Source organism: Pogoniulus pusillus, chromosome 19 (genome assembly GCF_015220805.1).
Source record: "Pogoniulus pusillus isolate bPogPus1 chromosome 19, bPogPus1.pri, whole genome shotgun sequence".
Lineage (NCBI taxonomy): Eukaryota > Metazoa > Chordata > Aves > Piciformes > Lybiidae > Pogoniulus > Pogoniulus pusillus.
Genome location: NC_087282.1, coordinates 17,226,843 through 17,244,088, shown reverse-complemented (window position 1 = coordinate 17,244,088; position 17,246 = coordinate 17,226,843). Strand labels below are relative to the sequence as shown.

General features: G+C 41.1%; 1 protein-coding gene across 5 annotated transcripts in view; it reads left to right on the top strand.

Annotated features, from left to right (window-relative positions):
* GRIA3 (glutamate ionotropic receptor AMPA type subunit 3) overlaps nt 1-17,246 on the top strand; it is a 164,960-nt gene that overhangs the window by 89,633 nt on the left and 58,081 nt on the right. For 4 of the 5 annotated variants that reach the window (XM_064159493.1, XM_064159491.1, XM_064159492.1 and 1 more), the window contains exons 5-10: nt 4,524-4,577; nt 5,862-6,023; nt 9,599-9,766; nt 12,994-13,098; nt 14,479-14,586; nt 15,752-15,958. In XM_064159493.1, the coding sequence (XP_064015563.1) occupies nt 4,524-4,577; nt 5,862-6,023; nt 9,599-9,766; nt 12,994-13,098; nt 14,479-14,586; nt 15,752-15,958 (804 nt within the window). Of the gene's footprint in view, nt 1-4,523; nt 4,578-5,861; nt 6,024-9,598; nt 9,767-12,993; nt 13,099-14,478; nt 14,587-14,937; nt 15,959-17,246 lie in introns of those variants that run through there. The other variant, XM_064159495.1, reaches the window with a different exon arrangement.

Below are 17,246 nucleotides of genomic sequence, written 5' to 3'. Positions count from 1 at the left end.
TAAGAGTATAAGCATATCCTCCTACCTTGTAGTGTTCAAGGACTTCAAAATCAAAGCACACAGAGGCAGTAAGGTGGATTTAAAAGTGACCAAACTGCTGGGCTTGATAGGTTGTGATCAGCAATATTAAGGTCAGATGGATGCAAAGTACTATTTAGGGTACCCTAAAGTTACTGGGGCTAAAACTATTTAATCTCTGCATTAATGATCTGAAGATTATGGGATGGAGTGCACTCATCAAGTTTGCAGAAGGTACCAGTTAGGGATGTTTGATACACCAGATGGTTGTGCTGCAGTATTTTGAAAGGCTGGTGAAGTGGACAGAAAAGAACCTCATGATCTTCAACAAAGGGGTGTGCAAAGCCCTATGTCTGGGGAAGATTGAAACCATGCACCAGGATAGATTCCTGGCTGGAAAGCAGCTCTGCAAAGAAGGATCTTGAGGTCCTGGCACACAAGTTAAGCACAAGCCAGCACTGCACTCACTCAGCAGTGTGATAATTAAGGAACTGGGGCATCTGATGTACAAAGAAAGGCTGTGAGAACTTGAGTTGCATATCTAGAAGGGGAGAAAGCTTAGGGACAATACTAATAATGTCTCCAAATACCTGATGGGAGGAATGAAGTAGGGCCAGACTCTCCTCAGAGAGTCTCACCGAGTTTCAGAGTCTCAGCAGCATCCAGTGACAAGATGGGAGGCAAGGGTACAAACTGAAATGCAGGAAATTCAGTTTAAACATTGGAAGAATAGTTTTTACTCTGAGAGTGGCTTGTGGAATCTCTCTTTGGGAACATTCAAAATCTGACTGTCCGTGGTCCTGAGCAATCTACCTGCTCTAGCTGCCTCTGCTTTAAGCTGAGGGGTGGAGAAGTCAGTCTCTAGAGGCTCCTATCAAATTCACCTGTTACGTAATTTTCCTCCATCCATAAAGGAAAAGTTCTCCCTCCTTTTTACAAATCAGAGACAAGCCATTAATATTTTGAAGACAGTGCATGACTGTTCAGTCTCACCTACCAGACTAGCACTATTCTTCCATCACTTGATTTTATTTGAGCCCACAGAGTTTTGTCTTTCATTAACACATTCCTTCCTGTTACTACTGTTCACCAACACAGTCTGTTCTTACCATTCTCATTTCTTGTCAAGCCCTTGGAGAAATATTCCAGCAAAGCCCCTAGATCTGTCTCCATTGCTACTATTTAAAACAGATTCCCTGCCTTGACTTTCATACAAGAGTTCGCCAGTTTTCTTGAAATGTTCCTTTCACCCTTGACTCCAACATTTAATTTTCATGGCCAAACCCCACTGATCCATTATGTAGACTAGAATATAGCTGTGGTTGTAATTTCAGTAGGTAATAGGTCAAAGGGTAATGGAATAATTGTGAGGTTAGTAATAAAGTTATTTTGCTTCCTCTTCACTCTTTCATCTTAGATGTTGTGCAGTCTTTGAACTACAGTGTGAGAGAATCATAATTATTGCTTTAGAAATACCATGTTGCTCCATAGCAATTTAATATTAGCTAGTTAATCTCTAGAATACTATAACCCAAAACTGTAAAAGCTAAGGCAAAAAAAGGTAGTCATCAGTTTATTATCATGATGGCTGATGCAGTGGAAACCTAGTTGTCTTTATGCTTTCATTCAAAAACTAACTTCTCCAGGCAAATGCTAAACTAAAATTGGCATGGCTGACTTCATTTCTCAGTTCTGGCATATAGGTCTCTACTTCCAGTAAGCCTGGTGCTGGCCAGCAGATCTGACTTGTATTTTAAAACCAGATACATTTTATTTATGTTCCCTCTAGATTTTCTCTTAATTAATTGGAAATACCCAAATAGCTAATTAAAAATACAAACTTTACTGGATTCTATGTCAAGCTTGACATTATGATCTTCTTATCTACAAGACAAGAATTATGTGGGATCAGAAGTCTGAATTATTCATGGTAGTTTACAGGCATTTTTTCCCCTTCTCCTTTGTTCAGTATAAAATCTTATAAGCTTTTCTTTCAGTCAAGGTGAAAGCAGTATTAAGTCATGGATGTGAAACTTAGCAAAGACATGTAGCCCTGTGAAATCCTTGTCCTGTAATCCTGGCTTTCTATTCACCACTAGTGTTCAATATCCCACCTTCTACATAAGCTTCACAATATATAAGCAGTCAAAGAGATTTATTTGTTATACTCTTGTTTCCTTTCTTCATAAAAAAGCTTTATCCATCCCTTGGCTCCCCTAGGAGTAACAACTGATGTCTGTGATTGCTTCTGTTGGACACACTAATCCAGCAGCTCCTTTCAAGATGCTGGACAGTCTGTAGAAGGTGGAAAGTGATGGAGGAGGAGAAGGCTGTGCCAATGAAGATTTAGGACAGCATGCCTAGTGAATCTTAAAAACGTTGTTGAAGTCCAGTTAAATAATTATCAGCTAAGATGGTTGATTGTGTAAGTAGACATACTGGCAGGTCACTTCTGAAGGATGCTTTATGAATAAGAAGTTGGCTGTAGTATGTTGGACCTCTCTAGAGGCCTAAACAGAATTATTTCTCCTCAGTTTGGAGGCATGACAACAGATGAGATGAAGTTGAGTCTGATCTATGCTAATGAGTCCTACATTTCCTATTTGCAGGATTGCTCCTGATGCCTGTAGCAGCTCCATGTATGTTTTTCTTACAGCCTCTGACTTAATCTATGGTATTTTTTCTCTTAAACACATTTCTGGATAGAAATGCAAAAGCTTTGTTATTTGTTATTAAGGTTGAAACAGCAAAGAGCATTGTCGTGAAATAAGTTCTTTGTCTCTAGCCTTTTAAAAGTAAATCACTGCCTTTAAGGTGAAATTAAAACACAGAGAGAATTCAGTATGCAAATAGCACACACACCAGATGATCTGAAGGAAGCCTGCACATTTCCATAGAAAACAAATGTGAGTGTAAGAAAGCAGATGCTTTCTACCAACAGAGTGTACAGACAGTTCTCAAGAGGACCTGAGCTGCAATTTATTTTCAGACTGTTGGAAGTATGCAGATTCCTACGGAATTAAATGTGAATTTAAAAGAAATGGTATATGTTAAGGACAAGACAACTGAAAGAGGCAATTGGGAACTTAATAATTTAACCAAGAACTTTAACAGGCTCAGCAGTATATCTAAAGTCAGTAACTCAAATGTCTGTTTTTAGTGAAAACTTAAGTGGTCATGTTGAGAAGGTATCTTTTACAGTACAGCATTCAGAGTACTTGTCCGCAGCCATGGAGAAGTAAATTGGTATGGTAGGCAGAGGTTTTTAGATGTACCTCCATCAAAAAGCTTCATCTGCTCACTTGAGCTGCTTCTAGGGTGTAGTCAGTGACAGAGCTGTGATGTATTGCCATTGTTAAGCTTGCAATTTTTAACTTTTTTTAGTTTAATCCAGGAAGTCTGAGTAAGTTTGATTGTGTCCTGACACAGGCGTAACCAACGCAACTAGTAAGTAAGTCCATGCTGCTAGACATTGTTCCGCCTGATGGCTGTGGGTCTGCAATGAATTTTGTTGAGATTATAATCTGAAGGCAAGGAAACAATAGTAGATGCAACAGCAACATCTTGCCCAAAAGGTACTGCTGGTGTGCTGGCAGCTGGCTGCATAGACGTGGGAACTGTATTCTCCCCTCTGTTCTGCAAAAGCAGTGGTACTGGAGCGGGGAGGAGCACAGAGGATGGCAGAATTCAGGCTTGCCAGAGAGTGCTGCTCCACCCCTCCCTATTACCCGTACAGAATCCAGCTGCTTAGTTCATCCTGCTGCTTTTTTGTCTCCTAGTGGTTCCTTTTAGTGACTCTGTTTGTAGAGAGATGCCCAAGTGGGGTCAGGGAGGGCAGAAGGAGGTGGTTTAGTGGAATGTGCAACATCACATTTTGGCTAAACAAATAAGGTCACATATGTCCATTTAGAACCTCTGGAAGTGACAGGTTTTCAGGCATTTTGAAAGCTGTCAAAAGGCAAGGAAGGTCACTGCTTCTAACTTCAGCAGTTTAAGCATTCAGTTATGACAAGGCTTGGCCAGGAGTTCTCCCTGAATAACCTGGAGCCTACCAAGTCCCTCTGTGCTGAAATGGTTTAATAGACACAGTGAGTGGCTGGGCTGTGTCACTCCCCTCTCATGCACTCCACAAAGAAAGAACAAAGTGAAAAGGAATTTACTGAGTGGATAGATAAAGTGATCCCTCATTTCAGAGCAGAAATACTTGAACTGATAAATACAATTATCAGGGGAGGCCCTGTGATCACAAGGGTGAGATTGCCAGATAAGGTCATCTCCACAAGCAGTGTCTTCTCAGCCCTGGGAATTACTTTTCTTTGTGCTGTGCCTGCGTGTTTTAAAAACACAACTGACTGCCTTGTATGTAAAGCCACAGGTCTCTACCACTTATGCTGCCCGTGGATTGAGCATAGAGGATTACCAAAATGCTCATTCTCTGGTGTTTCCCGCTAGTTAAGAGTCATCCTCTCCCAGGTGAATAATCCATGCTTTTTCCCTTCACACAGGTTGTAATCCTCGGCAAACATTCTAGAGGCTATCACTACATGTTAGCTAACCTGGTAAGATCTTTTCTTCCTTCCAAATATAGCTAAGATTTAGAGGGTAATATATTCTGTTCAGGTTGTGGCAACTTTAATCAGCAAAAGAGGAAATGCATGGATGAGCTCTTGGGTTTTGAGACATTACTTCAGTAAGTACTAGAACTGATATGTTATTTGTACTCAATTATGGTCTTTCTTTTGTCTAGGAATTTCATACCCTCTACTGGTTTTTAATTGTCATTTAGTTACTGTGTTTGCCACTAATTTGTATCCTCATAAATAAGACTCTTGGTAACTGTCATGGGTGTAACATTTGAAATTTAAGCAGTCCAGAAAAAAAAACAATTGTGGCATATTTGTGTATAAAATAAGTAGTAAAAACCTGCAAATTGGAACAATTCCATTAAGTAAACCAGACAGACTCTTCAGCTGTTGTTTTGTATGTCAGAATTTAGGGTGGTTGGTGCCTGTGTATGTGTTGACCTTCCAGGACAAGATAATAACACGATTATCTGTATCAGAACTTCCTCTGGATTCTGAAATTGACTTTCAAGGATGTTTATGCTGCCTTTGAAACACCATCTGCTAGCATTCCTTAGTAAAACACTGCAATTAATCCTGCAGCGAGAATAACTTTGGGCTTCAGTGTTTACTGTGAGTGGGAAAATGTTTTTTTCCAAAACTCACATTTTTCAAGTCAGCTTTGTCTCAGAAGAAAAATCTCTGAATCCGTGTTTTTGGGTGGTTAAAGCAGAAAGGATAAGTTTTAAAATACCTTCTTTAGCCTAAGTGCTGTATGACTTTAGGATGTGTCATTTTGCGTTACAAGAACTAGTCATGATCTCCCTGATTAGTGCGTGCACAGAAGAGGTTCTTATTCTGGGTTACCTCTTAGCGTGTGTAACCATTGACATTCAGATAAACATGACTGCAATCAAGTCATGCTAATCAAAAAGACACCAATTTACTGCCTCAGGTATAAATAACAACAGAGTGGGAGAGAATTGTACCATTCTGTCTGCAAGTGAAATGCTCAGTAGTGCTGTGAGAGAGAACTGCCTAGCAGGGAGGTGTGTGCTCTGCCTCCACACGACAGTGTGGTTGCTAAGTGGTTTTCTGCTCACAGCTCTAAATCCTCATGCCCACTTTGCCCTACAGATGGATTGAGGTCTTTGACTCTTTTCACCGTGGTGAGGAGAAGAGAGGAAATAGTGGTTCAAGTTTCTCCACTGTTTTCTTCCTGACCAGTGAAAAGGGACTTTGGATTGCAGTGATTCTTGTTTCCTACATGTGTCCTCCTAGGGTTTCACAGACATTGTTCTGGAGAGAGTAATGCACGGCGGTGCCAACATTACTGGATTCCAGATTGTTAATAATGAAAACCCAATGGTTCAACAGTTCCTGCAGCGCTGGGTGAGACTCGATGAAAGGGAATTCCCTGAAGCCAAAAACTCACCATTAAAGGTATTTATTTTACCCTGGCAGTGATGGAAACACTGTGAGTTGCTTTTAACAGTTATTTGGGAGATTTTTAACTGCAGATGTGTGCGTGTGTATGGAGCAGAGCTTCATAATATAATCATGTTAACAACGTGCACTGCCCATCCAGAAAAAAGAGAGAGGCATAGGCTGTCAGTTGGACATAAGAGCCCACTCTGGGGGGAGTTCTCCAAGGTAAAGGCTTGGCCTTGCAAATCCTGTCACTGTCAGTGACAGGGTGAACTAAAGGATACTGTCATTAGGAATGCCACAACCTGTTACTATCTCCCCAGATTGTTTTTATGCCTACTTTATAGTAGAGGGGTCTGTCCCTCTTCACTGTCCAGTCAAGGAATGTGTCAGGGGATACTCTGTCCAGCAATGAAATTCAGAGTCTTCTAGGACCACTGCAAATTAGTAATACTCCTTTTAAGTTCTGTCTACAATCACCTGGAGGGACATTGTAGCCAGGTGTGGGGTGGCCTCTTCTCCCAGGCAACCACCAATAGAACAAGGGGACACAGTCTCAAATTGTGCCGGGGTAGGTCTAGGCTGGATGTTAGGAGGAAGTTCTTCACAGAGAGAGTGATTGGCATTGGAATGGGCTGCCCAGGGAGGTGGTGGAGGCACCGTCCCTGGAGGTGTTCAAGAAAAGCCTGGATGAGGCACTTGGTACCGTGGTCTGGTTGACTGGATAGGGCTGGGTGCTGGGTTGGACTGGATGATCTTGGAGGTCTCTTCCAACCTGGTTGATTCTATGATTCTTTCTCTTCCTCCCTTGGTGAGGCCTGTTCTTTTTCATCAATACACATACGTGCATAAAGCCTGGGAGTGGTGGTGGATGAGAGGACCTTAAATTCTGTCACTTTCAGACAAAGGACCACAGCCTTGATGAGACAGTTCATGTCTCTCCTGCTTGAGTTGGGAGGAACATGTGCAAATTGATGAGCAGATCTAGAATTCAGAATTACTCAATAAACTGGAGTAAGGTCTTGATGTTAGTAAGACAAAATGCAGGGAAGCATAAAATAATACTAGAAAGGAAAAACCTAGTCCAGTGCAATGCATGGAAGGATACCAGGGGAGGTGGTATCACTGTACTGGACTACAAAAAGAACAGGAACCGACTATGAGGTACTGCGACCGATGCGATTCAGCGTCATGCTTTTCCAGCCCTAGGGTCCGGTGATTTCTGTGGTGAAAGAAAATCACCATAATCCCATGCTGCCCCACAGCCCTGCTGGCATTTCAGAGGAAGCAGAGAAAGGCAACCAGAGGCCCACAGAACTGGGTTTAGTGTATTGGTCCCTGTTGGTTAGAACTGAGGCTTGCTTTCTAAAGCTTCCTTGCACTGATGGAGACGTGAAGATAAGTATCGTACTAATCTGAAAAGCTCTGAAATATATAAAGTTAACCTGGGAAGGTTTTATTCCACTTGAAAGCAATTTACCTTGAGGGAAAAAATTATTCTCTATGCTTAAAAAAAGAATCTTAAGTATATGGTGCAAACACAAAGATTACATTACCTTCCCACAAATGCACTGCTCGTTATAGAAATGTGTGCAGTATTTGTCAATCAGACAAAAAGCATACTTAAAAAATTGATGCACAATACTTTTGATTAGGAAATAAAATTGCCTAGAGATTAAAGCCCTGATGTTTAATTTATTCTACATTTTATCAGCCTTTCCCTTCTCTCTTTCTTTTTTGTATTTTTTTTTTCCCTCTTTGCATGCTCATGCATTTATAAGTAGAATTCAAATAAAGTAGAAAATGAGATAGCTCTCTTGGCATGACTTGGAAGGGACTGCATTAAGGTTACTGACAATTGATGCAGTCTGCTGAAAAAAATTATCAGTGTGTAAGTCTTATGTAGTGCTAGATTGGACAGCAATTACAAGATTATTGTCATACAAGAACAAATACCTTGAAATTACTATCTGATTCTGCATTGTTGTGTGGAATGTGATGTAAAACTTTTGTTAACTTGCTAAAAGAGGAGAGGATAATCATGCAAAGCATCACAGGAGGAGTTAAAGGTGGTCAGGACCAAAATGCACCTAGATGCACTTAGAGCAGGAACTACTCCACACCCCCACTGTGGGTTTATAAATTGCAGTCTTTTAAAACTCAGTTAGAATGGTTGCTGTATAACCTTCTTCACAGCCTGCCTTTTGTGCTCTTCTATATCAGATACGATTCTCTTGATCTCCATATGCAGTCACACCTTGTTCTGTGCAGATTTCCTAAGGCTTTATGTCAAACTGAAGAGCTTGCAGTAAGATAATACACATTCTTAAGAGACACCCATCAGTGGTTGTGCTCTTCTGTCCTACAGGACAGAATTAACTTCTTCTGGATTTAATAGGTCTCACCCACAAAGAGAGTAGGTGAGGATGCAGTTGGAAGTTGTATTCCCCCCTTTCTAATCCAGGTGTGGGCAGTATGTCCTCTGCAGGAAGTCCATTGTAAGGAGTTAGTAAGCCGGGAGCTCTAAGGTATCAGACAGACAGGCAGAGGACAGGTGCACCAGTACATGTAGATACCCCCTGCATTGTTTTTTTCTTCTCTTCATTCTCTTGCAAACACTGTGGAAATACATATACCAGTTACAAGAGGCTCAAAGTCCAGCCTTACTGCCAGTGGCTCACAGTATGTACCTGTTGAAATGGTCCCCTACATACAGACCCTTAAATTACAGGTGTGCTGTAGTGTTGGTGAAAACCAGCGATGTCATATCTAAAGCCTTGGCCATTCTAGGAAGGAATATTGTCAGACAAACAACATGAATTCAGAAAAAAATGTGAAAAAAAAAGACCTCTGTGGTATTTTGTAGGTGATACTAAATTTGTCACACTGGGAGATGTCACCAGACACATAGAGAAAGCAATGGCTGAAGCTGTCAGCAACACAAACAAGTAGTTAAGGAGCCTGGGGGTTTTGTTGAAGAGCTGCTGCTACACAAAGCTCACCACTCCTTACCATGGAGTAAGAAAAGGCAGGTGGGGAATTACCAAGCTGACCTAATGCCTAAAGTGGATTTTGTGATTGCTTGCTTCCAAGGAAAGTAATCTGATCTGTTCCTTGCCACAGATGCTACCTAATCAGAACTGTGGTCCAAACAGAAATAATTTGTTAGCTTCAATTCAGAAGTGTCTTGGCAATCCTGTTAAAAAGAAAAAGTGTGCTCCAAAGGAAAAACAAATAGGAACTCTTTGCTATTGGTAGCAGAACGGGCCAGCATGGAACGGCAAACTTCTGTGGCAACCTCCTTTAGATGAGCAGGCTTCCAATTAAATTCCAACTTTATGCAACTACAAAGTGGCTTTGTTGTTCTGCTGCTGTATGCTATACAAAATGAAAGGATTTTTGATTTGTTAATTGAAACAGATGAAATTGTGAAACTGCACAAAGCACCTGCGGCAAGACAGAGCGATCGAAAGGGCGTGCAAGCATGGTTCTCCTAAGAATATTTTAACAGAGAGGGGCTAGACCTGGTAAAGCTGAGGACAATTCTAAGATTGCAGTTTGTCACCATACTTTATTTGCATCAATTTTAGTATACATCTGCACTGACCCATGATGCAGTCCTAGTCATAGCAGAGGCTTTTCGTTACCTCCGAAGACAGCGTGTGGATGTCTCCAGGAGAGGTAGTGCTGGAGACTGCCTGGCTAACCCTGCAGTACCGTGGAGCCAAGGAATTGATATAGAAAGAGCACTGAAAATGGTAAGAACAAACATGCCAGCTAATGAATGTGTGTGTATATTCCACAGCAGCAATAGTTCTGCTGGGACTGAGCTTTCATCTGCACGGAGCTCCTGTACTCACACAAAGAGCTGCAGGGGAAAAAAATATAATAAAAGAAACAAATAAAAGAAAACCAAAGAAAATAAAAACAAACTTAATGACAGAATTCAAAGAGTGGCTAGAATATATTCAATAGGGAGTAAATTAGCTCTCAAAACCTTGGCCAAAATCTCATCCTTCTGGCACAGGAGCAGCAGCTACCTGATTGTCCACAGCAAAGCACCCACAGCCTGGCTCACCCCTAACACCCAGGCTTCCCCTGGGAGCAAGAGTGAGTCATTTTGCAAGCAAATATGTACTGAGGGTTTCTAAAGTGAAGCTGAGGCTGCAAACCTTACTTAACAGAACTAGGCTACGTCCTTAGCATGTGTATTGTAAGTCTTGCAGCAATATGTATATTTAAGCACATGAATGCAATTTTGATAATTAGCCAGTCAAAAGTCAGTTCAGATAGGTCAGTGGAAATAAAGGTTGTTTACCAGAGCAACAGTGCTGGATTTCAAGCACAAGCCTGAACCTTTATACAGTTTAGCCTCAAACCACTTTTGATTCCTGGCATAACTTTGCACTCAGCCCGATTACCTTCTGCATGGCCTATTTTTTATCCCTAATACTAGTTACTGCCTGAGATCCTACTTCATTTACATCTCAGATTTTGTGGATTTTTAACTCTTTTTACTATGTGTGTCAAGGTGGCAACAGAAAAAAAGAAACAGATCACATTTTTGTAGACATAAAAGACAATATTGTGGCCTGCTTTTATCTGGCTCAAATAGGATCAGTTATATGACCATAGGTATGAGGGTGGAGTGAGCAGAAACAAATTCTAGGTCAGCCTTTGTACACTCAGCTTAAATACTGCTTTTTCTCCAACACCAATTTGAAAGGATTCTATCAGAAAGTTATAATGAGTTATGGAAGTATTTTACTCGCATTATATCACTCTTAAGAGTGATAGAGGTGGTTCAATCTGACATTGCCAGAGCTCTCTTTATGCCATTATGTCACCTCCTAACAAACCTGCATGTTTGCTAATGTAGCATTACATGCTTTTGAAGAGAAGCTAATTAAATTCAGCTTTCACAATAGGTCAAGAATTTGTATTGCCTGCATGTATTTAACTACAAGCAAAGCATAAAACTCCTCCAAATGAGATACCAGGTGTTTGTGGCAGCAAAGAAAACCAACAGTGCTACAGGACACCCCCTTACTCAGGTGTATTTGTTTTAAAAGCATGCTTCATGCAATAGACAAAGCTAAACTCATGACTGGCAAAAAATGCAGAAGTTTAACTTGCATCTGCTTGCCTTGTGTGATCTTAGCTATTTGGAGTCATCTAAGTGAGCTTTATGCACACCTCCAACAAGTGCTACCTAAGCTCATCCCACAGAGCCTGCCAGACCCCATCCTATCCCTCACACTCTCACCCTCTGTTCTGACAATGATCTTGAATCTTTGCTTCAGGAAAAAAAATGTTTGATTTAATGCTTCCTCTCCACTTCATAGCAGCTACTCAGATAATATTTTTTCCAAGATGTCTTTGAAAACTCCTGTGCTAGGAGAAGGTTCAGTGTCGTGCTGTAGTCATGCCCCTGGCAAAGGGAAAATAGACATTGCCTGACTGCTTCTCTACAGCCTTGAGAACTGTCTGTGTCTGTATTTGTAAGACATCAGATCTGTGGCAGACAGTTTACCTGAACAGATCTGGGCAGTTATAAATAGTCACTCCATTTGTAATTGTCTCTGCACACTGCCACTAGAACCACACTGAGTCCTGGTGAGTCCTCCTGCCTTGGTGCAACCAGATTTTGAAAAGTGAGGAGTTTTCCCACCAAAGATAGAATTAAATTGAATTTGAAGTCAGGTGTCAAATGTACAATGCTCATGTCTCAGTACACATTAGATGAGGCCAATCTAACAAGCTCTGCTGAGACATAGAGTCACTGCTGTGCTAAGGTAGCCAGACAACTCCCATAAGTGCCAAAAGCAGGCAGAGTAACTCGCATCTGGCTGCAAGCTCTGTGTCAGCTATCCTACACATACATTTGCTCTGTCCACAGTAGATAAGACCTCCTGGGGGCAAGTTTGGCTTTCATAGTCCCATTCACCTCTCTTGCTATCTGGACACTGGAGTAACTCATGTATTCTTTCAGACCCCTGAAATGATGTCAACTATTTTAAGAAATGTTCAAGTCTACTTACTGGCTAAAAAAAGAAAAATCATACTTCTCCTATACCAGTCTGAATTTGACTCCCTGGATAATCTGGAGTGCAAGGAATTTTAGCTGGTTCATCCAGCCTTGTCCACCACAACGTTTGATTGCACCATCTTTAAGCCAGAAATAGCAGGGACTAGTCTTCCATCACCTTTTCCTGTAACTTCTACAGCTTTCTGCTAAATATTAAAGCTAATTTACCCCTACTGAAGTTTCAGCCTTCTGCCTGAGATGACAGCTTGTCAGTGTTGATAAGTGAGAGATGGAAATATCTCACCCTTTCATACAGGGAAATAAGAAAGATTGTTTCTTTGAAACAAAGTACTTTATACTTCCCCTTAAGATGATTCATGTGAGTAGGTAATGATAATGACTTACCGTCTGCACACCCATCCATCCAGATTGAGACCAAAACTCCATAAGCAGTAGAGACAATTGTCTGTGCTCTTTCAGAGAAGGCATTCATTCCCTTCTCCTACACTGATCTTAAAATGAAGCACTTCCCAGAATGAGCAATGCTCAGAGATTCTGGTCTCTACCACAAGTCACCCTACATCAGTTTGTGAGGGGCTAAGGACACTGAACTGTTACATGTGCCTCTCTGATGCTCCCCACTGTATCACTGCACCCAGCGTGACGAAGCGTGGCAGGATCAGCCTTTATTATACTTAACGTACTTGCAGGGCCAATTTCACTTAAATGCAGCTCACTCTGTGGTAGTGAGTCACCAGCTGAGTACTAACTAACAGCTGAAAATGAGAGAATTGGGGTTATTTTTGTTATGAAGAATGTAACTGGCTGTGTCAAAAGTGCCACAAGTGTCTTATGTAGATAAAAGTTGTGCTACAGCTAGTGGGTTCCTGTGAAATGTCAGAGGGGGGAAAATCAAGTGACTCTTATTAAAATGTGTTTTCTGTTTACTCTCTGAAGGTGCAAGTTCAAGGAATGACAGGGAACATCCAGTTTGACACCTATGGGAGAAGAACAAATTATACGATCGATGTCTATGAGATGAAAGCTGGGGGATCACGAAAGGTGAGTTTCAACACATGCATTCAGAGTTCATATCTTCACAAACATTTGCTCCAACAGACTAATGAAACTTAAAAATACTACAGTGGCACTCTAATAACAGGACTCTAGGAAAACCTCATCTTCTTGCTGTCTTCCCTATCCCAGGAACCTTGTTTCTTTTGTTTGTGACCAAACCACTTGCCCTGCTTGGTGTCTTCCTTGGTTTCCATGTCAACTTCAGATCCTTCTTTTTTTTTCAATTAAAACCCTTTTGCAGCTTTTTCACTACCAAGTATAATACCTGCTTCTCATGTTCTAGATTCTTCTCCATCTTCTCCTTCTCCTCTCTAATAGGCTTCAAAGCAGTAGTGTAGCTGGAGCCAATGTTCTTCAGAAACCTGAAATAAACAGAAAATAACTTTGGATTTGGTATCATTCTCCTTTCACCTAGACAAAGTCTGGAACCATAGTGGGATAGTTGCCCAGGTTCCTGTTATGCAAGAAATTTAGGGCAGATTTTCAAAAATGATTAGGTAGATGGGATCTCAGGAACATCAAGAGAAGAGTCTGTGTGGCCAAGGCGCATAAATTCCCCTGCTTTCACCTGTTGACAGGTACCTCACCTGTTTAGTCACTGCTGCGACTCCTTAAACCCTTCTGCACATACTTGATAACAAAATACCTCTGCCCATGGCTCAGCCATTCAGCTAGGTTTACAGTGCAGACCAAAGCATTACTTCTGTGTTGTGCAGAGATACAGAAACTAGCACAGCAATGTAGCCGCAGCACCGTGAAGGTCAGCGCAAGCCAGCTGACAAATAGTCACCTCCTGCTCACAGAGGGGTTTGTGTCCCCTACTGGAGATAATGTTCCTGTGCCTGCATTGCCAGTGATAGCTGTGCATTTCCTCTAAAGCTAGCCCAGCCATGTCTGCAGGGACTGTGTTCACTCTCTGAAGCACAGCACAGTATGGGTAACAATTAAAACATTAAAAAATCCTACTCGGACTTCTGCGCAGTTTATTTTGTCATCTGTAGAATCATAGAAGCAACCAGGTTGGAAAGGACCTCCAAGCTCAGCCAGTCCAACCTACCACCCAGCCCTATCCAGTCAACTAGACCATGGCTCTAAGTGCCTCATCCAGTCTTCTCTTGAACACCTCCTGTGCTATGGATACGCAAGGACTTATGTCGGTATAGACAGAAATGTGTGCCCATTTTCATTTGGCTTGGCTTGTATTTATCTGCATATAGGCTTGAGAATATTGCTTCTTTAAGGAACCTGAATTACAGTAAATGTAGTCCCTTCATGGCAAAAATGTAGCATGAATAGATGTTACAAAGCTTCTGCAGCAGTCCTTGTAAACATATGTTAACCTGGTAACAATCTTTATTTTTACAGGCTGGTTATTGGAATGAGTATGAAAGGTTTGTGCCAGCATTAGATCAGCTGCCCTCCAATGACACTTCCTCTGTGGAGAACAGAACTATAGTAGTCACTACTATCTTGGTAAGTTTTATGTTCTTTGTGTGTTTGTGTTTAGGAAACAAGACACGTGGCTCCTGAGGTGTGCTAGACACCTTGTCAGGAGGCAGATGCTGAACACTATGTGACTTCAAGTGACTGAAAAGTTCAGCATCTTCCAGAGATGCACCGAGGGCTTGACCCTGCAAACTTCTGTGCATGTCAGTAACCGTATTCACAGGAGGAGCTCACTGAGCTCAGCACTGCGCTTTGCTGCTTGTCAGATACTTGAACTCAGTCAAATGCCTCACATAAGTGAAGTTGTTATGCATGTATGTAATTGACTGCAGGATCTGGCTTCCTGCTGTAGGGTCAAATCTTGTACCCCTCACTCAGGTACAGCTGCTGTAAACTCAACCCGTGTGGACTGAGTAAGGGTGGCACAATGAAGCCTGTAGAGAGCTGGAACTGCTGTAGCACGGGGTGAAAAGCGACCTATACCTGTGCAATTCCAAAGGAGTAAAGCTCTTCCTGTGTCTCATAAAGAGCAGCACCTGGGTCAGTCCCAATGCCTCTAGCAGATGTGCTCTGTACAGTATTGTTTGTGACTTTTATGCCTGTTGCAATTCTGCTAAGCATGAACCAATTTTATGCTGTTTCCTGAAGCGTTGTATTTTATACTCCTATGGATTTAGCCAGATATAATCAGCATTTCAGCTAGAATTTTCCAAGAAGGCTAAGGGAATTTAGCAACAAAAATTGCTGCAGTGGCTTTTAGCCTACCTTCCCTTAGGCTGCTTTGAAAATGCCTCTATCAGAGCCCCATTCTAGGCCACTGGGGCCTTAGGAAATTATTTTGATGGTACAGCTGTTGGATATGTCAGTTCTTTAAACACCACAATGTGAATTATTGGTTACAGTGATGACATTTGACTGTCTAATCAGGCCTAATCCTGCAAACAGAAGTGTGGCTTTGTTAAAGTGGAATAGTCCTGTTGTCTTAGTGGGAATAAAATCAATAGCATGTGTGGCTGTAGGATCAGCCAAGGATTTTTAAACTGCAGTAGTCTGTCTTTCTAATTTCTGTACCAAAGCAGGAAACGTTGTAAAACTTGACAGTAACATAAAGAATAATAACAGCTCTCATTTTGTATGTTTTAAAGCTGTATTTTACATTCATAGACTTTTGATCTTTACTTTTGTTTCAAAGGAATCACCATATGTAATGTATAAGAAAAACCATGAACAACTAGAAGGGAATGAGAGATATGAAGGATATTGTGTAGACTTAGCTTCTGAAATAGCAAAACATGTTGGAATTAAATACAAACTGTCAATTGTTGGAGATGGGAAATATGGAGCTAGGGACCCTGAGACTAAGATATGGAATGGCATGGTGGGTGAGCTGGTCTATGGGGTAAGTTTCTCTTAACCTTCATTTTAATGTTCTTTATAAAACGTTATGCTCAAAGTTAATAAACTGCAAAATAAAGATCATCTGCTTGAATACCACCTTTAATATTCTAGATACTTCTTTGTAGTGACATTCTGATAGTCTGCTTTTCTAACCTTTTGATTGCAGGAAGGGGTCGAATTTCTACTGCTTTTCTCCAAAGTGCTGAGAGGTGGCACTGGGCAAATTTCAAATTCTGTTCTACAGCAGAATTTCCAATTGGCCCTTCAAACGATGGTTTTGCATTTGCCACGTCTCCTTTTTCTCTGCCACTCTCAGAAATGCTGGGAGGGTGTCCCTCCTTTCAAAGGTCTCATCCTCTGATGCCAGCCCTTATTGGATCGCTAATGTCAGTTTGGGTTTGACCAGAGACTAAAGTCTCAGTTATCCCCCTGATTGCTTTTCAGGGTAGGAAGTACTGCAGGTGTGAAATCACCCACATCCTTTTTTTAAACCCTGGGTTTTGCTTTTAAAAATCAACTGTCAGACACCAAAGGAAAAAAAAAAAACCCAAACCCAAAACACCAACCCCCAAAAAGTCTAATTCACTACATTCCTCTTTATATGTCTATATTAGGCATACATTGATTTGTTTAGCATGAACAAAAACAGTCCAGAATTGCCATTTTAGAAACTCCTTTGAAAATGAGAATTTTGGAATGTAGATAAACCAGATGGAAGGGGGAGAAAATTGGCTTTGCAGAAAAGGCTTTACAAGCTGATGTTTCATCTTTGCTTTTTACTTTTTTTTTTCCCCTCTCCCCAAATGCTAATGAGATGATTTGTGATTCCACCCAAATCTTCTTCACAGTGTATTTTTAACAACCTTTCCTTTATTAAAAATATCTGAGCAGAAGTGGGTATTTCCATTGCCTCCTTTCATTGCATGGATGAGTGTGATTTCTAAAAGTCACCTCAAAATTTCCTTGGGGTAGCATATCATCATTCTTCCAAAATGCTTGCTGAGATAATGCTTTTCAAGTGAGTGAGACTTTTAAAAGTAACTAACTGCTAGATGTGCAAAAGTTTTCTTATTCTGGAGCAGCCAGCCCTCCATTCTTGGTAGCCTGTTTGACTTCAAAATATTTTACCTAAGTATTTGACTTTGGTATTCTTGGTAGCCTATTTGACTTCAAAATATTTTATCTAAGCATTTGACTTTGGTATTCTTGGTAGCCTATTTGACTTCAAAATATTTTATCTAAGTGTTTGACTTTGGTATTCTTGGTAGCCTGTTTGACTTCAAAATATT